The sequence below is a fragment of the Pinus tabuliformis genome, chromosome 4_2 (genome assembly GCF_031772625.1).
Source record: "Pinus tabuliformis cultivar Carrire ecotype Pingquan chromosome 4_2, CPIR1, whole genome shotgun sequence".
NCBI classification, from domain to species: Eukaryota; Viridiplantae; Streptophyta; class Pinopsida; order Pinales; family Pinaceae; genus Pinus; species Pinus tabuliformis.
This window is the reverse complement of record NC_142304.1, coordinates 119533427-119549266: the sequence shown is the minus strand read 5'-3', so window position 1 is coordinate 119549266 and position 15840 is coordinate 119533427. Positions and strand designations below refer to the sequence as shown.

The window sequence follows — 15840 nt, the reverse complement described above, 5'->3', positions numbered from 1 at the left end:
AATTCTCTTTTGCAACTTCACATTCATAAACGGGTATAGTTTTGCTATTTTACCCGCTAGGCGGATCTTACTGGTACCGAGGTCAAGGAGGGTGGTCTCGCGACCTCCTTGTCCTAATGCAGGGTATTCTATCCTAATATGAATAATGCAGAAGTGGGGTTATCAGCTCCTAAAGTAAGACATCTAAAGTTTATTCACCTAATAACATCCATGATATTCTGTATATATTACTAGGGTACAGGTTAAATCTATAAAAGGAAGGGTTGCTCTGGTTCCATATTAGGATGAAATGTGATTATGAATTTTTAGAACCAGTTTTGTTTTAAGAGTGACTCCTTCCAAGGATATAATTAGTATAATTTTGTCCTCTACATGATGCTTTTGAAAAGTAGTTTTGTGAACTGCACATAACACTTTAATGGTTGATGCAAATGCAAATTGACTGCAATAGGATTCATAGAAAATTTTGTGCTATCATAAGTTCAGATTTCACAATTTTTGGCAAAAAAATTTGCATAGATATTATCTGAGAAATTTAGCTGTTCCTTTCAACTTGAAACTGGCAATCTAGGAGGCTATGAATGATCAAATAACATAACAGGGAACCTATCAAGTTAGAATTGATTACTGTTAGGAAACATAAAAGGAACCTGTTAGAAGGGTTCACTCCCCTCGGGAGAGGTGTAACAGCTTGCAATGATGACTAGTCTAATGCTTGTCTTGGACAGTTGACTTTATTTAAAATTGGTTTGGCAGAACAGATAACAACCACAATATATGAGCATAGAAAAGATGTAGACTCTGTCCAGACTGGTGCTAAGGTGAATGCATTGGCTCTGCTCACATAAGTTGGGAGGGAGAGTTTAATTGCAGTTTTATACAAGGCACTGATGGTCTTGCAGTTTGCTGATGTAATGCTTTTTTTACCTGTAATACAAGTGGTTCATAAAGGCTGCATGCAAGGGCCAATCAGCATGCGTATTCCTAGAAAATGTCAAAAGATAAAGTATCCTAGAAATTTGTCATCTTAAAAGTGAGTACCATCCTTCAGAATTAATGACAAAAGGGTTAAAAGAGTTCAATTTAGACGGCATCATAGGATACAGGAGTCCATATGACAATAGAATCTAACCTTACTCTTAACTAAATCAAAATGACAAAAACTTACTTCAAAAGTATATTATAAAAGCATGCTTTGCAAGTCAAATTTTATCACTAAAATTTTATGTGATTTGTATAAAGCAGACAATTTAACATTATAGAGATGGTGTACTTTAATGAATGAATGCTCATTATAAGATTAGGTCACCTCCTCGATCAGAATAAAAAGGATTGCAACATCTGTGTTATGCTCATCTACTCTCTTTATTTTATATATTTCCAATACATTCCTTCAATTAGGGGTGTTGTGCTTGTTAGCATCCTCCTCTTAGTTCAGAACTTGAAAAATCTGCTGAAGGGCTTGTCATGGCTATTGAATTGCGTCTGTCTCTCCTGCTAGTGGTAATGGTGTTTAACGTTTGGATCAAGTCAAATTGAGAATGAAAACTTATTTAACTTAGTAAAAACATCTAGTAAAAAGATGAAATGAGGAGTTTTATGAAAAATAAAAATAAAATACTAACAAAAAAAAAAAATTATTGGAATTCATTCAGAAGCTTCCTTATGACAAAGCAGATATAGCAATTGGTGACACTATATGGACAATCTATTTGTCAGGAAAACATCCAAATATAGAATGCAATTGGACACGTGGTTCTTTGAATAAAACACGCAGGAGAGGAGGTTTTTTTTTTTTTTTTTTTTTGAAAGGCCAAAATACTCTGGAAAACAGGGCTTTGCCAACACGAAATATTTACAGAATTTGGCAAACAAGAAATGATTTTTCACTTGCTCAGAAAGAGTATACACAATGGTAATGGACAATGCAAGAAAGGTTGCTCATCAAACCCAGATTGTAAGAACCCAGAAATTAATTCCTGAGGTTTCAATTGGCCGAGTTAGACTATAGGACCATCATTCGAAGGCTCCAACGAAGGCTCCAACATCTAACTTCCCTTATCATCGAACAGGTCAACTCGCAAGACTTCAACCTAACTCAGAAATTAGCGAGACAGTGGATCGATATTGCATACAGAAGTGTGTCGCTACCTTAGAATGGATGTCTACCCGTCGGAAATGACATAGAGACCCTCTCGGTCTTCCCCAGATCAGCCGCTACAAGCATGAAATGATTTCGGCTTTTGTTTTTAAGAAGAGTTACAGACATACAAATGCAAAATATTTCTCATACACAGTCACAATCAACAATGTAATTGCGCTATTGACTATCGGAATTTGCTGCAGTCAAGCAGGATCCTTCGAATGTACCACAATGCGGCACAAAGGCGACGCATATAATTGAAACAGCGGCCAAGGAAGCGGAAAGAAAAGGATACAAAAAAAAAATAGAATTATAAGTTACACGTTATACCTCTGATCCCGGAGGATCACCGCCTCAAACCAAATTCATGGACTATGCTGTGTTGCTAGCTTGTGGATTTCCCGGGTTACGCGTTGTGCAAGAATCCCGTGGGATCATCTTTCATGATAATTCGTGGCTTAAAATGTGTCCGAGGGTTGCTACTGGGCTCAATCTTATTATTATAGATACCCGTCGGAGTTTCCATTTATGCCAAAGAAAGCGAAACATGAAAAGAAATAAAATAAATAAACATGATATATTATATTGGATAACCTGAGGTCTCACAGTCCAGCCCGGATAAATCCCAGGTTTAGAAAATTCTGTTTTAATTTACAGTGAGAACGACTTACTTATATGACCCAATATTACCAACCCTACAACCAAAACCTAAAACGCACACAGCGCAACACAGTCATTTCATATAGCAGCCACGCAAAACCCCATACTGCTTAATTTTGCCGAATTTTACCCAGACGAAACCTTGACCGTACTGAAAATATATATAATTAAATTTGACTTTAATGAAAACAGGAACCTGCCATTATTACCGGAACCCAGAAAGCTCAACTGAAACTTTCAATTTCGTCTTGAAACAAATACAGAGAGGAAAAATGCGAGACAGAGTCAGATTTTATCCAAGGAGCAAAATACGAGAGGCAGCTCTCAGGACGTGATCTAACCTTTGGTTGTTGGATAAAATCTGACAGGGTTTTCATTCAGAGTCTACAGCAAAACTAGATTCTCATCCAGAAATGGGGATTCGGGAATTGGGACGATGGAGTTTTCTCTGTTGGTACGCTGAAGTGAAGTTTACACAGACCACAACGCAGGGCCGATGAGGTCGAAGGGTTTGAACAAATGCCTCTGATACCATATGTAATGACCAAACACAGTAACCAGAATCTGAAATACAGAAAGCCTGAAGAATTTAAGTTTGTACTTACCTTAACCGCTGCTGATTCTGCTACTGAACTGGTGATTCTGCTGATGATGTCGTGGCTATTTTGATCCAATCTCCGGGAGACCAATACCACCCAACCAGACTGAGCAAACCTAGTTGCTCAATCCAGAAAGCTTCTCAACAGAAGCTCTCTGTCCCTCCGTGCCCAAAACCTCAGACCGCTTAAAGCTCTTCCAATGGATAAATATCTTCCTCCTGGTTTTCTCCTGGTGAATTTCTGCTTCTGGTTTTTCTGCTCCTCTCTTGTTTTTTCCCCCCTCTTGGTTCAGCCCTCCGGTTTTTATCTGCAGGCCTGGCGGTGACCGCCCTCCTACCTGCAGCCACCGCCTTTCCTCCTCCCGACACGCCTCCATGCACTTACAGCTCTCAGATATTTCCCTGCTGACATAGCGCTCTGTTATAAATGTCCTGCTGGGTTAAGCGCCCCCCTTTTATAAGGGTGCTTCATATGATTTTATTTTTATTATATAGTTTAATTATATAAAGTTTAATTCATATATTTTATAAAGTTTAATGGTTTATATTTTAAAAAAAAACTTAATCATATTTATTTTAAAGTTCATCATTTTTGTTTTAATATAAGGATTTAAAAATTTATATTTATAAGGCTTCATCATATCAGTTTTCTTATAAAGTTTAAAACTTTATATAGTGGATTAGTTTAGATGGGTCGTTACATATGTTCCCAATTTATTTATTAACTTGATTTTCCTTGTCTTTTTTTGCAGGTTTATGAGTAAAAGTGGATTTTCATGGCAAAATAATTATTTTTTGGACCACAAAGTGACAACTAGGATAATGTTAATGCTCTGAACATGAATTTTGGGCACTCACATGCCACCAACATTTCTTAACACCACTTTTTACATCATTACATAGAAAATTAATTAAAAATCTCGTCCTGAGAGAAATTTTAATTATTTAAAATTCCTAAAAATACCTAGTCAAATTCAGTAAGACTCTAGAATTTGGATATTCCCTAGCATGGTAATATACATCAACCCTAGACTCAGAACATACTCAAGGCCCAGCCATTAAGCAGCACTCTAGCTTTGGAGGTATATGAGTGAAAAAACCCAACTAGTTATTTATCGTTAAAGGGAAAAACTAATTAGTCAAGTGAAAAAAACACTCTACAGTGGACTCACTTAGTAACCAGTTCCCAAATTGCCTAAGTCTGTTACATAAGTTCATCATGCTAGCATTCATTTATTACAATTCCCCCACAGAGGTACGAAATTTGAGAGAAGAGAGAGAGTTGAGAGAGAACATGGGCAGGATGCCCTGCTGGAATTATGTTCTTCAAAAAATTTGATAAGTGCCTCTTGCATTGAGCAATGGGGTCTTCATTCCCTGCCATTTGCATATGAGCAGGTAGCAATGTCCTCATTCTAGGTTTGTGCCTTAGTTTGTACAAAAGAATTGGTGTCCTTATTTGACAGGTTGGAGCCTAAATTTGTAAAGGAGGATTGGTGTCCTCATTATTGTAATTTGATTAAAAACTATTCAAGTAATTTTTTTTTTAAATTTTTGTGTCCTGGCATAGTTTGCGCTTCTTATTTGTAAAAGAGTTTTTACTAGAAAAAATTAAGCAAAAATTAACAATTGGATGAAATATTGATTCACCCCCTGTGATATCCCTGATTTTTGTGAGTGCGGAAATTACTAGGGAGTTCGCCCAATTTTGATGAGGTTAATTATAATTAATAAAAAGGGGCAAATATTATTTTATTGGAAAAAGGGTGGCAAAAAGTCACTTAGTCGAAAGTGGCCCCCACCAATAAAATAATATTAAAAGGAGTTTAGAATCTTGGGGAAAACTCATTGACATCTTATTAAAAGAGGTCGGAGATCATTTGCTATTCATGTTATCTCATGATTTCTCATTGCCATTGAAGAGAAACTCAAGCGAGTTTCAAACCAAGGGTTTCAAGCAAGATCCTCACACTAAATTTGGTGGACCTCATAGCCACCCTAGCTAGTCTCTTCGAATTTCGGTGGAATTCCTTGCCACCCTAGTTGGATTTCTGTTTTTCTGAATATATTGCTAAACATGCTGCAGATTATCTGAAGTTGATTTGTTTTGTTGCAGGATAAATTCACCTGCCAGAGGGATCAAATTTCAGTGAATGACAATCTGTGGGCAGAGAGGGCCAAATTGGTGAAGAGGTCGAGTTCGCTTACAGGGGGTTGAAATTCTTTGAGAAGGGCCGAATTATCTGCAGATTTCGGAAGCCAAAATTATTCCCTCATCAGGGCTGAATTGACAATTTCCCCAGCGCCAATTTTCTAGCTATTCGAGGGCCGAGTTAATTCAATTCTTAGGAAGCCGAGTTCCTTTTTTGTGGGTAGAGTTCCTCTTCAAACTTGGTGGCCGAATTCTGAAGTGGGTGTCTAGATTGAGTGGAGGTGGACTTGCTTAATTTTTGAGGTGTTCATTTGTGGGGAAAGTCAAGTTCCCTCAAGGGCCAAGTTTATAACTTACAGAGGGTCGAGTTCCATTTTACTCAGGGCCAATTTGCCACTCCCCTTTTGGAGGCCAAATTGCCTTTAAACCCCAAGAAGCCGAGTTGTTGAACTTCGTGGAGACCAAGGGTCATTTCCAAGAGGGTTGTGTCGGTTTACCAATTGTCGGATATAATTTCCAAAGGGCTGCATAGACTGTTTAGCTGGACCATTCGCACCATTTGGTGTGTTCTTACATCTTCCGGATTGGAGCCAAATCCCAATCGGGTTTCTCTGGGTTTTCGGAGAGGATTTCACGAGTGCATTTCCAGGGTGATCCGAGCATTTTCCTAGGCCAGGCCATCCTCATCTTTCAACCAGTATGCAGCAGATTATTCACTGTGCAATGCACATTCTCAACCTGCACCATACTTCACTTGGGTCAGAGTCATTTTTTTGGGGTTTTGCTCTGCTTGCTTGGCAAAGGCCGGGTTCCATTGTTCCAACCCATTTTATGTACTCAGGTCCACATTTTTAATACAATGGCTCAGATTATTTGGCTGGTGTTACTTGGGTGTTAAATTGTGGTTGTGTTTCTTAATTGTTTGTTGTTCTAAGTTCATTGTTTTTGTTATCTACTATTAATATTTCCATTAGGAATATTACACCCCCCTCTCAGTATTTCTAACAAATATGAAAGAGATGGGCACTCTGGCCAGTGCATTTGAAAATCCAAAAGATAAGGTAAGTCATTGAACCCTCCTACTAATGCCAAACATGTGCACTTTCCAGGAGCTCTTAAAGTTCGATTGGGAGAAGTTACAATTTTGTAACTACTGTCATCTTTGGTTCCTATCGTATAATACTCTGCCTTGTCTTACATATCTATGTGCAATTAAAGCCACATCAAATTTGGTCAGCTTGTACCATTCTGATAGGTATTTCACTGTCTACAATGATTCTAAACACACAACATGGAATTATTTTTCTATTACTAAAAATAACACACCTTGGTCACATCTCTGTTATAAAACACTCCAAGGCTGCAAAGCTTTTGAACAATAGGTTTTGTAACCTCCAGTAAAAGACTGCTTATGTTAACTGACTCTTTGTTTATTTTTACCTGACATGCACAAGAACAAGTCACATCAGAATGGAAGTACAGTTAATAATACATTTAAAAAAAAAGCAATTTGCGAGAGACTAGAATAATTATTATTTTACCGGAATCAGCTCAATATTTCGGTTGTGCGTGTATGGACTCACATCAGGATCACCTTCATTGCGGTACTCCATAGTTGAAATGTGAAGGTTATCAATGACTGTCTGGATAGTTGCTTGCTTTGCTAAGGCATTGAATTAGCAAAAACAAAAGAACGAAGCAGCTTGGTTATGCATATTGTTAATTTATCTGTTTTGCCAAATGCTTAGATTAATCACTTCAATGATTAATTTTTTCTTCCCAGTTAATTATGACATTAGGATTTGGAATTGATATAACCTGATTACAGTGGAACTTACATCCAGGTGTTGCTGTTAAAGCTAATATGCGCAGCTGCACAGGCGCTTCCATTAACTGTAAAATGGTAAGAAAAAACAAAATTTGAAGAAAACAAACAAAACAATTTATTCCCTTTGACAAAAAAATCATTAAAGCATAAATAAAGGAGAATAAATAATAGCAATTATATATCACCATAAGAGTTAGTCCCACCCAAGGAAAACTTCCCCATCAAATAGAGATATTATCCAGAGAGAAATGTAAAACTTACTTCACGGACAACAACACAATAAGAGTAATTTCCCATTGCCCGATGAGCCTCATCAACTACCAAACAGACAAGTTGTTTAACCAGGCATGAACCTACAGACAAATGAAAAGACATGGCCCTTAGCAACAAAGTAGCACATCCAATTTCCAATTTAATAATTATGGAATGTAAATACAAATTTATGATAAAATTGGCAAAAAGATAAGTATAATCTTCAGTCAGTGCTATCAGAAATAATTTAGATCCAAGTATCAGTGCAAACCTATCAAGATAACTAGATATATAGAAGAAAATCATCATATGTGTATGAAAAGATCACAATAAGAAAATTCATGAACGGCAGTACAGCACATTTATTATCAAGGCAAATCAGGCCTCGCTTTCCTTTCAAACAATTACACAACAGAAGAACCAATAAAAGCTCACTGGATTGGATATCCTTTTCAAGCACTTGAGGGGTTACAAAAAACACTCTCTTGCTCTGCCAAAATCTGGATCTCTGTGCTGGATTCATCTGTCCCGTCATGTCAATCGTCCACTCCTACAAATTTCAATGTGAGTTGTCAATAGCTGAACAAAAATTAATATTGAGAAGTGACTGAGATTCGAAAGAAAATTTTCTACTCGTAACTACAGGAGCAGCTCTGAAGATCAATCACAAAAACTAGGACTTGAAATGATGGACTTACTTGAGGAATTCCGACAATATTATGGCATGCCTCAATTTGCTGTATTACCAGAGGTCTAGAAGGAGCAGCAAAAACAATTTTCCCTGAAAACTATTCACTTCATAAGTTTCAAAGAAGTTATAACAGAAAAATTGCAATGTCATGCAAAGTCATAACAAAATTATATTTGAAGTATCCAGACTGTGTAAAATAGAGATTCATGGCACTCAATAGACTGATAAGAGCACCCAATCGAAAGCAGATATTCAAGAGTTATCATCTAGGTATAGAAGATCTCTTGGAAAAGTAATTTGGGGTTGAACAAAATATTGTAATCACTTAACAAAATGTTCATATCTCTACATTTATTGTCATTCCTTAGCAGGGGCATCTTCATCTTCCTCTTGTATTTTCACTACTGCTTCCGGAGTAACATCAAGGACCTCCAGCTCAGGAGGAACCATCTATCATATTGTAAATGATTTAGTCTTTTGCTCTCTCTCTTATTCAGTGGTATAGGCCGTTCTCTTTTATATTTCATCCTCAGAGTTGTTTCTGCACTCCCAAATTGTGTCACTGTTGGATTGTACTTTTAAGTCCATTGACCTATGTCTGTGGTGAATTGTGGATATTCATAAAACTTTCCTACTTATCTTGCCTTAGAACATCTACTCAAAATATTCAATATTACCTGACAGGATTAGTGCGTGGCAAATCTTGATAGAATATTTGCCCCAGCCGCTAAGTTATTTGTCAGCAACTGCAGTTTTTTATTTATGATGTGTATTGGGTAGACAAGATCCATTCGAAACATTGAAGTTTGCAAAGATGAACTCCTAATGCATAATTGTCCATGTGATATTCCACTTTCTCATGCTCATGACAGCCCAGTTTGAGCTAATAACTCTTCCACCTAATACTTGTTACTTGTAAGTCATTCATTCTGCACCTCCCTTCAAATAAAGGACAGTGTATTCCTTCTCAAGGCACATGCAATCCAAAAGTTTCCAAAAAAGTTTGAATATAACACTTTCCCATAACAGTCAGCAAAGCTCACAAGGCTGAAACAAAATGAAATTGTATTATTGCCAACTCATGATCATAGAAATGTGAAATAGAATCATTAGTATGGTCAGTACAAATAGCAAAAGAATATCCTTGACAAGCAGGGAAGAACTATGTCAAGGTGCATGCCTTTCCTTTGAAAACTTGGCTTTTGACCAACTTTCTGGTACTGAATGGTCTACATTTTGCAGTGGCAATGGTATTCAGTGTTGAAAATGTAACTAGTGTCGGTCTTCATAATGTAATATTAATGTATCATTGATGTACTTATTATATTCATTTATTACATTCATTATCATTATTTTATTTCTAGTCAAAACATGTTCTTCATGCTTATATAGCGTTTATCGAGTCAAAAGAAGATTTATTGAACTTCTTGGAAGAAAAATGAAAATATTTTTTTCTGAGTCAAAAATGTCACCACAAGAACAAGTTGGCCATAGGGGCAGCTATTCGACCTCCTGGATGTGTATATGTAAAGGGCAACTTGACTACTTTGGAGATCATTCATTATCGGACTTCTGTGCCAAAACAAGAAGAAAAAACAGCGAAGTCAAAGGAAAGAGAAGGTCAAAGGAAAGAGAAAATGATTTGATTTCTGCCCTAATTCTGTTCACATGTGCAAGTTCTTCAGAAGTTTTCTGAGGCTGTCACAGGACCGAAATTTCAGGGGTTGACCAGAATTCAGAGATTTGACCAGCGTTGACTTTTGTTGATTGTGACTTGTTGGAAATGGCTTGGAGGAGGGTTGACTTGGGTCTTTGTGGCAGTCTTGGTCTTAGTCTTGGGTTTTGGATATCTCACTTTGATCTGATTCTATAAGAAGATTTTTTTGGATTTTGCCCTGGTTCTTTGTCTCTTCTGATCTTCATGTTTTATATTTTGGTAATTGGTTGATGAAGAGAACATAATAAAAGAAATAAAAAGCCAACAAACATTCACAATTAATTATCAAGAGAAATCTACCCTAATTGTAATGTTCCAAAATTAAAATTTTGCCAGAGAATTGCTTAAACAAGATTTAACCCTAAATTTCTCCAAAGAGTAGCAAAACATGCACGATGAGATTATGGCAACAAAAACAGATTTACAATATGTAACCCAGAAATACTGCAAACTCATAAGAAATATTGCAAACTCAACTTTATTAATAAAGATATAATATGCCAATACAATAGCTAGAGTTAGTTGAGATAAGATGGCCACAAATAGTTTTCTGCAAGTTGAACCTAGCCTCCACAAAAATAACTGAAGATGATGCCCAAGTTGAGGATCTGAGTGGTCCTCACTCCAATATCACTGAAGCTCTATGAAACTCCTGGATGAAGTCTCCTCAAGAAGTGTTGGGTTTTCGTCCAACACTCAACAGCATACCCAAGGGTTTCTGTCCTAGGGCTATAGTAGCTGGGAACTAGGTTCTCCAACTTTCATCAAGACAACATGCACAAATCAAACATGTCTTCAAATGGTCTCCTCCCCTTTTATAGATCTCATAGACCCCTCTAGAAGTCTTATTTTATTATTATTTTAATCACTTTAACTTTTTTCCTCCTTTTATTTTAATTAAAATACCTCATTAATTTGGGAAAATTGTAAATCGGGAAAATGCTAAATCAGCCACCATCCCTCCTCAAGCCACTGAAAGAAACATCCCACCATCTCATCTTGTAAATCTTCTCATTCTAGTTCCAACGAGCTATTACACTAAGGAGTTTTATCAAGTATTCCTCCCGAAATGCCACCTTAAGAGTAATTAGTTGAGTTCGGCTTGATAATAACCCCCTTTTCCAAAAGTTGTCAAAATGCAACATAACAAAAGGCAAGTTGTGCGAATGATGTAATATGCCAAGCAAATGCTATCGAACCCAATAAAAACTCTTCAAATCCACATAAAGCCCCTCCAGAAGCCCCTAGGCCCGCTAATGGAGTAAACCTGCTCCTATGACCTAGCTGCCTCCAACCCTGGAAGTCCATCCTGACTACGCCATAAGGGAAACCAGAAAAAGGAACATCACAAATCCTCTTGCCACAAGATTGTCTGCCCTCAAGCGATCCATATATGTCAACCAATCTGACAATCCAATGCAATTGAGTGTTGAAGAATGTAACTAGTTTCAATCTTCATATTTGCCATTTGATTCATGTCATGATGTAATTTTTATCTATCAAAAGAAGAAAGAAAATGAAATTATTTTTGTATAGCAAGGGTTCCATGCTCAAGTCATTTTGTCATTAGGCAAAACATCCATTGAATGCTCCTAGGGTTTCATGCTCAAGTCATTTTGTCATTAGGTCAAACATCCATTGAATGCTCCTAGGGTTTCATGCTCAAGTCATTTTGTCATTAGGTCAAACATCCATTGAATGCTCTTAGGGTTTGTCATGAGTCAAACATTCTTGTCAATTTGTAAAAGCCCCATTCAGGCTCTTGTATCCAAGAAAGAAAAATTATTTTATAATAGAGATGTCTAGAAAGCTCCCAAGACCAAGTCGGCCAGCCAAGGAAAAGTCGGGATAGAGAGGGTTAATGGACCCTCTTGGAAAGGCTAATAAAGATGAATCTTCAACCTATTGCGAGACATATCAAGCCCATATCCTTGATTTCGATTTGCAATTGCAAAATAATGCAAAAGTCCTAGAAAAGCTAAGAGAGGGCTAGTGAAGGAAGGAAGAAGCCCTAGAAGAATTTGAAAGTCTATAATTTGTCTTCTATTGTTCACACGTTCAAGTACACTAGGATTTCCACAGTTCCCTCAGGTAGAAAATTGCAGGAAGTATTGCAGGTTGTATTTATGAGCACGAAAGGCTTAAAGAGCCATCATCTTGTAGAGATCTTGTTTTGTTGCCCTTGGAGACTTTGTCATGCATTGAATAAGAAAGATTGGTTGGTTGACTTGGTTCTTGATAGTGGCCCTGGTCTAGGTTTTGGTCTTGGAAGTCTCCTTTGAATTGATTCTATAAAAAGAGAAGTTCTTTTTGGGTTTTCCCCTTGAAGGGGTTTTGCCCTGGCTTGGAGCCTATATCTTGTGTTCATCTTCGTATGGTTGTGATCTTCGTTGTTTTTGGCATTTATTTTGTAGTACTCTGATACCCAAATGAACTTACTCAGATACCTAAAATGCAGAATTCCGAAGCAAAGCTTAAACCAATTATTATTTCGTATTTAATTTCATAAATACATCCAAATTTAGCAACTACAATTTAAGTAAGAATTTATCAATCTAATACACAAACACCTACTTAGTTTCCGTCAATGAAGTCGATCCTGAGATGTTGTAGCTCCAAATCCACTCCCGTTACCAAAATGACCAAAACATCCCTGCCAAATTGGGCACAACCTCAGTACCCAGCTCGAGAATACTACGAGAATTCAACACTCTGGCCCCCGTGCCCAAAAACTTCAAGAACCAAGGCTCAGTTTCAGTAATAACTCTCCTTGAAATTATTTCCTCCAATCCTCCAATTCCAAACAAGATAATAACCTTTCTTTCTCCCCTCACAAAACCCTGTTCCCTTTCTTAAATAGCGAAGGTTCCTTCCTTTCTACGCATGCGCCCACCATGTTATGAAAGGACAATATCTTTTGTTAAACGGTGGTTGCCTTATCATGGTTTGCCTTAAATTGAATCGAATGACACTTAACATGGAGTGTCATCACCTTTCTTTTAGTTTAGGCAGTTGATTTATTTTTGATTTAGTAAATTAGTGTATAGTTATATAATGATTGAATAATATTTATTTTATAACATATAAGATTTAACAATAAAGTTTTGGATTTAGCTTATGAAATTATTTAAATTATATCTAGGGTTATGAGTGTATCTGTATACTAGGGTACAGCCATATATACGGGGTGGTAAACTTATGGAGAACTCAATATATTCATTATCTCTTAATATATATTTTCATTCTATATACGAGGGTTAGGTGTTTAATTAGCATCTTTGACAATTAATTTATTTACTCTATATTTAGACATTCTTCAAGAGTAATTAACTCATATACTAGTGCAATGTATGTGGTGCGTGCATATGTAGCTATCATATGCATGCCTCACAATCATGCTAATATTGTCATGTTACTCGCGATTCAGGCTGGGTTGTTACATACACCCTCCCTTCAGAAAACTCCGTCCCGAAGTTAAGGGTTTATATAATATATCGATAATTATTTTAGGGTATGTAAGGATTGTGATCTATGATTGAATATTCGTTTATAATTGTGAGGACACTTAAAATTTGTATTTTAAACATTTATTGGTTATAATTTTAATAGTTAAGCCCTGCTCACTATTAAAATTATCTTCCGCTCCCATCATATCCGTCCTCTACTGGAATATGCCATGACTTCAGCTATATTGATCTACCCATTCATACATCTCAGTGTTACTTGGGAATGGGAGCGAAAGCGGGGAGCGGGAGCGAAAACGGGAGCGGGAGCGACATTTTCAGAAGCTCCCGGTTTGGGAGTGAATCCCGGAGCGTTTTTTATATAATATATATATTTTTTAAATTTTGATACATATATGTCAACAAAAACATGTAAAATAATGAATTAGATATAAAAAACATAAAAAAACATAGATTGAACCATATAACAACAATCATCTAGAAGTTATAATCTTCATCAACCACGTCCACAAGTTAGTAACATAGTAACATACAACATATTGAGTCTCATGATTCATCAATCTTAAAGTTTCAAGCTTTCAAAATTCAATATATAACATTTATCATCATTGATCACCAAAGTTGCACTTGTAAGCTAAGTGTAACCGTTACAACAAATAATATCTAACATGAAATGAAATGTTATAAAATGAAATGAAATGAAACAACTTTCAACTTTCATGAAGCATCATATTCATAATTCATTACTAATGAGTTATAATTGCCAACTTCAAACTTAAATTGTCATATATTGTTTAAAAAAATATCATAATAAATATGAAAGAGTCAATAGTTATAAAAACTACTAGAAACTAGAAAGAGAAGTAAATCTATTATCTATTTCTTATGCTTGGGCCTCTTGCCACCACGAGAAATGTCTAATTTTTTAGTCTTGTTGGAAAATCAGGATCTTTGTCATTAATATCACCCTCTAAGCATTAATATCCAAAGGTATCTTTGTCATTACCTCTGTATCTGTATAGGGATCTTTGTCATTAATATCATCCTCTAAGCATTAACATAAGATAGAAAAAGCATACCATGTCAAGTCAAGATTTTGTTTGAGTGATGCGTACATTTTTAGGAGGGTCATGATAGAGGAGTTCGACAACCAATGTGACTAACATCAAGGTACATAGAGGGATTGGTGCTCTTGATTAAATACGAGTTCCATACCCTAATACATGACAAAATTCAATGGAAACATTGCAATCCCCCAATCCTGAAATCCTGAAAAACTGATAAGTCTGCTGGATTTTGAATGAAATCAAAATTCTATTTTCTCCATATGAAATCCAATGAGGTCAAAACCACTCTCAAACATCCTAAGTCATTTCATGATAATGTTAAAAATTTAAGTAAAAGGATGAAAATGAAGATTAAGGAGAATGTCACTTTTACTTTAAGAATTTAACATTACCATGAATAGCATATCAATACTAGGGACATGGACTTGATCATTAAGCTGCCCCACTCAAAAATTATTTGTTTCTTTCAAAACACTCCGGAAAAGGCAGGGAGCAAATTTTTTTTTACGGAGCGCTCTCCCGACCCGCTCCTGAGTCACTCTCGCCCAGAGCGCGGATTGGGAGCAGGATCGGGGGGGGGGAGCGCTCCCCCACAACACTGATACATTTCAAGGGTGACAATGTCGACTATATCGACATGATTATCCATTAGACATCCGGCAGTCATCATCACACGTCTAGGGGAGCGTGATTCACACAGTTCTCACATGACTCCAAGTTTTAGAGGATAAACAATGGACAACACCTCCACCCCTCCTAATAGGACTAGGATCAACACCCTATCATGGAATCTTATTGAGCCTCAATTGTTCATGGATTTTTTGTCATCACGTGGTAATTTTGGTAACGATGTTATCTACAATATAAACACTTACCCATACAATATAACATATGCATCAATATATTCAAAAGAAATTGTAACATTTTCTATGCATTTCACATATGTTGCTATTTACTTGGCCATATCTAACCCATATATTTGTAAGTTGTTTTTCATATTAAATTATAGTCAGTCTTTTATTTCTATTTACTTAATTATGTCGATATGCAAAAGTGAAATAAAATTATAGATATCTTCATCCACAACATAATTCATGATTTAGATGTCATAGCAAGGTTAATCAAATACTGAATTTTAGATTGGTATTCATATTCCCGCAATCTTAATTAAATAACATATTTTTCATTGGTATCCGCATATCAGCAGAGTTAAGCGAATAACGTATACCATATGCCAAAATAAAATTCAATTTTATATGTGATAATCC

At 36.4% G+C, this 15840-nt stretch overlaps 1 protein-coding gene across 3 annotated transcripts in view; it reads right to left on the bottom strand.

The window, feature by feature from the left end:
- Positions 1 to 15840, bottom strand: part of FANCM (DEAD/DEAH box RNA helicase family protein) — a 318538-nt gene that overhangs the window by 196934 nt on the left and 105764 nt on the right. For all 3 annotated transcript variants that reach the window (XM_089428297.1, XM_089428299.1, XM_089428298.1), the window contains exons 5-10: positions 8332 to 8414; positions 8069 to 8183; positions 7643 to 7734; positions 7392 to 7446; positions 7095 to 7216; positions 6880 to 6993 (exon numbers count right to left, since the gene is read on the bottom strand). In XM_089428297.1, the coding sequence (XP_089284423.1) occupies positions 6880 to 6993; positions 7095 to 7216; positions 7392 to 7446; positions 7643 to 7734; positions 8069 to 8183; positions 8332 to 8414 (581 nt within the window). The remainder of the gene's footprint in view (positions 1 to 6879; positions 6994 to 7094; positions 7217 to 7391; positions 7447 to 7642; positions 7735 to 8068; positions 8184 to 8331; positions 8415 to 15840) is intronic.